General features: G+C 37.2%; 1 protein-coding gene across 1 annotated transcript; it reads left to right on the top strand.

Annotated features, from left to right (window-relative positions):
* Positions 1-3,128: 3,128 nt before the first annotated feature.
* LOC107949766 (rhamnogalacturonan I rhamnosyltransferase 1) lies at positions 3,129-7,518 on the top strand. Its single transcript, XM_016884516.2, has 9 exons — positions 3,129-3,202; positions 3,279-4,024; positions 4,558-4,625; positions 4,816-4,904; positions 5,058-5,223; positions 5,388-5,677; positions 5,764-5,968; positions 6,062-6,219; positions 6,660-7,518. The coding sequence occupies exons 2-9, from the start codon at positions 3,841-3,843 to the stop codon at positions 6,916-6,918; spliced, it is 1,419 nt and encodes a 472-aa protein (XP_016740005.2). The 5' UTR covers positions 3,129-3,202; positions 3,279-3,840; the 3' UTR covers positions 6,919-7,518.
* The last annotated feature ends 239 nt before the right edge of the window (positions 7,519-7,757 follow it).

The following is a 7,757-nucleotide window of genomic DNA, read 5'->3' on the forward strand; positions in this document are numbered from 1 at the left end:
ACGATTACGCATTGGATTCCTCCTTGGTTTAGCTTCCGGTGGGGGTTGTGGTTACTTCGGTTGTGGGTGTTAGGAGGATGACCCACCTTGATAGAATAAAAAATGTAGAGGTGTTTGTATCACCCATGGCGGAGGTGTTTGAATCCCATAAGGCGATGGGGATTAGTAATGAGATGAGTTCCCCCAACGGTGCCTCGTGCGATCCATCTGGCGATGATGGCCTATATATCGTCGGTTGAGTCGGAGTCATCGGGAAAGAAGATGTACCGGGCCATGCATTCTAACCTGGCATAGGACTGGGAAAAGAAAACATATAAGGGTTAGGATACATATAAAGGCTAGGATATGCACCTGACATAATTTGAAGGGGCTGTGGTGTGGGTGTTGTCGGTTGAGGTGTTGGGCCCGGTGATTGTGTGGGCGCTGTTGATGGGTCCGTGCCGTTATCCCTTCTCCTTGAATTTAAAGGGCCCCTTCGTTCCCTTTCGACACGGATTTGTCGATGCCTCTACTTTTTCGATAGCAAATATGGCTTGCCAGGAATCCTAAACTATGGCATGTAATCCGGTGCACACGCTAACTCTAGAATGATGATCGGTTCGTGAGTAGGTATATGATCATACCAATTTTCCCAAATTTCGATATATTTCGAGAAAAATACCAGTCAATTCGTATTTGTTTGCCGTAAGTCGATTTTGTGCTCTTTATCGAGCACCTCAGGTGCCTCGAGAATCAGTTGTCAGAATCCAAATTATCGTAACACTCTATTCGTCTGGTGCATCTCGACAGTAACATAGTTGACCAATGGGACCTTAACATGACAAATGTTTGAATTTTGAAAGAATTCATCCAAAATTGCTGCTCAAATTGTCGGATCCTCGTATGGTGTCCATTGAAACTACATGAACGTGATAAAAATATTAGTTATATACATAATACTAAATACTAAATATGAAACAACTATTATATATATTATTTAATACTTACTTGCGCTTCCGACCGTTGGTCTAATAGAAGTCGTATATATTTAAGAGCGGTAGGTATTCCAACATAACTCGTCGGATGGTTCCACCTAATTAAATAAATTTTTAGCATACAATTTTATTTTAAATCTATGTAATAATTGTAAAATCAAATAAAAAATTTACCTCGTTATAAGTGGGAATGTATATGGGTGGTTCACTCGAGGATGTAAAAATGGAAAACTAAACAGAGCCCATGATTGTAGTAGTGATAGACAACCTCCGACTTTGGCTTTATTTGGTGGCGTCGCCCCACACATCTCCCAGTACAATGTTGCCAACACGGCAGACCCCAAACTAAATTTGTCAGCTACTCTAAAATCAACGAGTTTTAGCAGCCACCTCAGATGTACGAGGTTTCCTGACAAGTCTGGCATCAAATAACCTCTAATCATCTCAAGGATGTATGCCCGAGCATATCATATTCTTTCTACTTTAGTCGAATCATTCCTCGACTCCAGGAATGTGTCTTGTAACCAGCTCATCTCGATCCGACCTCCGTAAATATTATCTGGAATCACATAAAAAAGATCGTAACATATGGCTCCCCAATCAGTAGATTGAACGAACCCGGTGAGTACAGAACCATCCACCGGCAATCCTAATTGTAACTGCATGTCCTCCAAAGTAATAGTACACTCTCCGCATGGAAGATGGAATGTGTGCGTCTCAGGTCTATACCTCTCTATTAACACGCTGATGAGTTGCTGGTCCAACTTGCATCCCCGGCCTATAGTGGCCACGTGCCAAAAACTCGCTCCCTTCAAGTAATTTTCTATCAACGGTGATGGAGGACCAGACATATTACGAATATAACATTGTAACACCATATCTACAGATTGTTATAAAAAATTATAAAATACAAATTAATTAAAATTACATAAATGAAAAAATATTAAAAAATATTAAAAAATTAAAATTAACCCTTACCATTTTCATTTGTTCGACGAAGATATGTTTATGATCGAGACGAATTAATTCCCCGTCCATTGCTAACACGATCAAATATTTTTGAAATTATAAAAAATAATACTAATTTAGAAAAAAATTAAAAGGAAATAATTAATTAAAGAGAGCTTTGAGAAATTTAAGGAGAAATTTGAGAGTTTTGAGAAATTTAGGGAGAGGTTTGAGAGTTTTTTGTCAAAATTTGAAGAAATATTGTGTGAAATAATAGGAGAGGGGGTTTTTATACTCTTTTTTTTTACTGTTGGACCTCTCAATGTCAAAAAATAAAATAGCTATTGGGGAAAAAAACACAGAGCAAAACGCGCACTTGAGGGAGCGATTTTGCCATGTCAACAAAGCGCATCCACGTCAGCGCGTTTTGTGCTAACATAGTAAAATCCCTTTCCCAGGGGCGCGTTTTGCTAAATTTCACCCTAAAATGCTCCTACGTGAATGCGTTTTGTCAAAATTGACCTTTTTCGATAAATAATGCAAAAATTGACCCATTTTTATAAATATACTTAAAAATGGACATTTATAAGTAAATTAATCAAAATTATGTGTGAATGTATCTAAATAAAAATAAAATGTAAGAAAAGACAGTGATGTTTTATACATGATTACACCCTCATTTGTAATATTATCTTTACTAAATAAATAATAGTTGGTGTTTGATTATTTTGAAAAGGATAATTCGAGTCTTTATTTATTGAAATACTAATACATAGCGTCAATATAATTACTTTTTTGGTCCTTTTGCTTTGATACACAATTCTGTTAATTACAAACAAAATTTCTTATTATTTTGTTTCACGGAAAAAGAATTAAATGCTGAAAATATTAATTAAATGAATTACTTTTTTTAAAGAAATCTTTGAACAAATTGGATAATTGTCGCGGTATATTCGCACCTATAGAAATTCTCGCGATATATTGTCGGCGTATCGGCAGCTGTTTTAATGCCCATTACAAATCTAACGGCGACGGATGAACTCCAATTCCTGAGACGTGGACACCTGTAGTTTTTACAAACGCAGTTGAAAGCAGCCACGTAGGGTAAATGTTGGGCCCATTCAGACATAAACTGAGGTGGCAGGTATTTATTGGTTAAAAAGGAGTTAACCATGGACTGTGGTCGACAACTAACACTAGTCAACAAATCCTTTTAGATTCAAGAAAACTATGGTTAAAAAAGTGTACCCCAAGCCCAACGGTGTACGGCTCACATCCCGGTTTTTCTCTCTCTCGATCGCATTGTAATCTGCACTATATTCTCATTTCTAATTTTATTCTTCTTTCTCTATACAGATTTCTCTATATTTTCTCGATTCGCTTATACTTGAAGACAGGCAGGGGTTTCAACGGCCATTCCACGACAATTTTCGCCGGAAAAGTGATTAGATCGCCGAGGAAGAGAAGGATTTTTTTTTGTTTCGGGAAAATACTGTTTAATATTCGATTGGAATTGGTTGAGTTGTTAAGAGTTTCATTTGGGAAGAGGAGGAAAAAATTTGGATCTCTTTGATTGATTTTGAATTATTTTGTTGTTGTTGATGTTGTTTTGGAAGTTAACGGATCTCGAAAATTTTCGGAAAATAGAAAGAAAAGAAAGGAAAAGGTTTTTGTTAAATTAGATGCAGATTTTCTGAAAATCGACCTACATTGATCGAATCTGACAGGAAGAAGACGGTGGCGTATCGGGGGGGGGGAGATGAGGAGGGTGGAAATCGGGGTTATTGCTGGAAATGTGCAGTATTGAAGGGAAGGGGAAAGGGAAAATGAGAGGGATAAGAATGGGGGCAACGAAAGGGGAGGTGGCGGCGGAGGGGAGAGAGTTGAGAAGTTGAAGAGCTCGAGAACGAAGCTGTGGATGATACGCGCCACCACATCGGTGTTGCTTTGGACTTGCATCGTACAATTAACGGCCTTGGGGGATACTTGGGGTCCACATCTCCTTAAAGGTTGGCCTTCCTGTTTTTCTTACCAGGATTCTTCCGTTTCCGTTGTTGAAGATAAGGTTCCCTCCGTTCCTGCCCGTGTTCTTCCTCCCAAAAGTAAGATTTTCCACCTTTTTTTTTGTTCTTTTTTTTTTACTGAAATTTCTGCTGATTTTGATGTAGTTATTCTTTATTAGGCCTTTTTTGGGGTTAAATCGGAGAAAAATTTTGAGCTAGTCTTTAATGGAAAAGAAGGAATGGGTTTATCCTTTTTATCCTTATCCGCATTCCTATTTGAGGAGAAGAAAATGATAGATTTCTTGGGGATTTCTATGCGCTTTCATTGAAGCTTTCCTTTTATATAGTCATACGGATTGAACTTGTATCAATTTAATGGTTCCAATGTTCGTATCTTATGTCTTAGTTTTGTGGAATTCTATCCTTTTCTTGTTGTGGCATATGTTTGTTTGAAATTTGAGATCGTTTATCTCTTGAATTTTTCATATATGTGCTTTTATTTTAATATATTGTTACTTTTGCTTCCATTTTCTTTCCATTTCAGTTTTAGGGATCGGTGGCGACTTGCTATATATGTTCTGGTTATGGAATTTTAAACTCGAAATTGATATGATGTTTTGTTGTTACTATAGGGGTATATAAGAACAATGGTTACTTGATGGTTTCTTGCAATGGAGGTCTCAATCAAATGCGAGCAGCAGTGAGTGCTTTAGCAAAGAACTCTAAACGCATTTCTTGTTCCATTCCTTTTCTTTCTTTTTTATTTCTTTTCAACATTTTTCTAGATTGTGTATGCTAATGGGTTGTTTTTACTTCAAATCTATACGGAAACTGATGCTGTATTCTTTTCTTTTCTTTTTTTTTTTTGGGGGGGGGGGTTTGCTTAACAGATTTGTGACATGGTTACCATTGCAAGATATTTGAATGTCACACTTATAGTCCCGGAGCTGGATAAAACATCTTTCTGGTCAGATCCCAGGTGTGTTAAATAAGCTTTGCTCATATGATTGAAGCCATTAGATATTGTGCATGTATGGATTTGGAAAGGATGTTTAAAATATATTACTGGTAGTTTTCAACTGAGTTTATTTTTCCCACTTATCTCTAAATATGCATTTACCTTTTATGGCAGTGAATTTCAAGATATATTTGATGTGGATCATTTCATTATGTCATTGAGAGATGAGGTCCGTATATTGAAGGAGTTGCCTCCTAGGCTTAAGAGGAGAGTAGAAATAGGGATGGTGTATTCTATGCCACCAATTAGTTGGTCGGATATATCCTACTACCATAACCAGGTTAATTCCTTGTCATTACCTTTCGACCTAGACCTATTTAGGTTTTACTATAATTTAGCTTGGTTCATTCTTCATTTTTTAAAATGTTTTTTATGCTTCCTCGGTTCTTTTCCTTCCTCCAAGACTCATCTTAAAGTAGTATGTTTGATCTCTATTTCATGCAGATTCTTCCTCTGATAAAGAAGTATAAAGTTGTACATTTGAATAAAACTGATACTCGACTTGCCAACAATGGGCAGCCTTTAGAAATTCAGAAGCTGCGATGTCGTGTAAATTTTAGTGCTTTGAGATTCACTTCCCAGATAGAGGAGTTGGGGAAACGAGTTGTTAAGCTTCTGAGGCAAAATGGTCCTTTTATTGTACTTCACCTTAGATATGAAATGGACATGTTAGCATTTTCTGGCTGTACCCAAGGTTGCAACAGTGAGGAGGTGGAGGAGTTGACAAGAATGAGGTGAGCCATACAAGATGTTGAACAATTTATTGATCAGCTGCCCTAAATTTCAAACTTTAATCTAATTGTCACAACCATGTTGCTAGATATGCTTATCCATGGTGGAAAGAAAAAATAATAAACTCTGACCTGAAAAGGAAAGATGGTTTCTGCCCTTTGACGCCTGAGGAAACTGCCCTTATTTTGAGGGCATTGGACATAGATAACAGTTACCAAATCTATATTGCAGCCGGTGAAATATATGGCGGACAAAGGAGAATGGCTACTCTTGCTGCAGCTTATCCAAAATTGGTAAGTAGGTAGAAGCTCAGCAAACATAATGTAATAAGTTTTGAAGTTTGTTTCTCCGGTATCAATGAATGTCCATTTTCTTTGTTGAAACAGGTTAGAAAGGAGACTCTATTGGAGCCATCAGACCTTGGGTTCTTTCAAAACCATTCATCCCAGATGGCCGCGTTAGATTACCTTGTTTCATTGGAGAGTGATATTTTTATTCCTACATATGACGGAAACATGGCTAAGGTAGTTGAAGGCCACCGCAGGTACTGTTCTATATACAGTTGGCTCTTAATAAGTTCAGAAAGGTTTCCTGCAATTGTTAAATGATTCAATGGCCCTTTTTCCTTTAGATGAGATGAATAATTTTGGAATTTCAAGTTCACTAACATTTTAACATCCCCATTTTTATTTCCAGTATTAAGAATAGTTTTCCAATCTTGTAATAGTTTGTTTATTTCTAGCTGTGAAATCATTTCCAACCTCTTTCCTTCTTCGTTTTCCAAACATTTTTCTTATACTCAGGAATCTGATTATTTTTGTTTCCAATGTATGCAACATGAACTAAGGACTGTTTCAGCCACTCTTTCTTGAGGGTGCCTTTTACAATGTTTCCTCCCTTAGTGATAGTAGTATTTTTTTCTTGTTTTTCATAGTTAAAGCTATTTGTCATTAGTGTAACATGTAGTGTTGAATGTTCCTTCAGATTTCTGGGGTTCAAGCAGACAATTTTATTGGAGAGAAGGCTTTTGGTTGATCTGATTGACCAGTACAATAGTGGAACTCTGAGTTGGTATGAGTTCTCAGATGCTGTGAACGAATCTCATGAAAGTCGCAAGGGGCAACCAACTCAGAGGTTGGTGATTCCTGACAGGCCTAAGGAAGAGGATTACTTCTATGCGAATCCAGAAGAATGCTTGCAGCCATCATATAGTCGATTAGATCTTTCTGTTGGGGGATTGTGACATTTACCAGTACTGGTATACGGCTAGGATAATACCTGAAAGTAAAATGTAGTTTTCTTCCAAGGAGGCTACTGCGGAGATGATTGGGGGACAGAGAACTCAAAGAAAGCCCAAGGGTCCTGTGAAGCAGCTGGAGGGCAAAAAATATATAATATATGCAAATAATCAGAAGCATATGTAGAAGAGCTGCCCTGCCTTTATAGGCTACTACCAGATCAAAATGTGTTGTACAAAAGAGGGATGCAAGTTTAAATTCGGATTAACGATACTGGACATGGAAGGTTAATCCCTCTCCCTTCTTGCACTATTTCTTTTTTGTTTCCTTTTTAGATTGCTTAATGATCTCAGTTTCTAGCATATATCACTGTCTAGAAATAAATTCATCTTGTCACAGCCTACTCAGACCATCGGCATTTTGTTCTAGTATGACCCCATAAATGCAGGGAATGGTTGAAAGCATTGAATATCGACTTTACTACACTTGTAAATTAAATGACCAGTACTTGACTTCACATTTAGTGTTGGTGACTGGGGTCTTGCCTTCCTGTTGGGGGAAATATGGTCCATCCTTATCAATGTCAATAACGCCTATTTATTAAATCTTGCTTGTTCAATTACTAAGGTTGTTGGATCTAGACTTTTTGCTTTTAAGATTCAAAATTGATAATCACATTTGATAAACGATTCAATATACCCTAGCCTATCATGGTACTTCCCAACTTTGGAATTTTGGTTCTTTTCATTTATTATGATCCACTTTTGTGAATGATTTGTTTCTGAGTTAGGGTTTTACTAATTAGAACACCAGAGCTTGCCTGCCTGGTCCATTCTATATTTGA

This window comes from Gossypium hirsutum, chromosome D03, assembly GCF_007990345.1.
Source record: "Gossypium hirsutum isolate 1008001.06 chromosome D03, Gossypium_hirsutum_v2.1, whole genome shotgun sequence".
NCBI lineage: Eukaryota > Viridiplantae > Streptophyta > Magnoliopsida > Malvales > Malvaceae > Gossypium > Gossypium hirsutum.

Bases quoted from the DNA above. Each gene is read 5' to 3' on its own strand.
- LOC107949766 (XM_016884516.2), top strand. From the start codon at position 3,841: ATGATACGCGCCACCACATCGGTGTTGCTTTGGACTTGCATCGTACAA. The intron at 5,678-5,763 runs GTGAGCCATACA...CCATGTTGCTAG, and splicing joins GAGGAGTTGACAAGAATGAG to ATATGCTTATCCATGGTGGA. The intron at 6,220-6,659 runs GTACTGTTCTAT...ATGTTCCTTCAG, and splicing joins GTAGTTGAAGGCCACCGCAG to ATTTCTGGGGTTCAAGCAGA.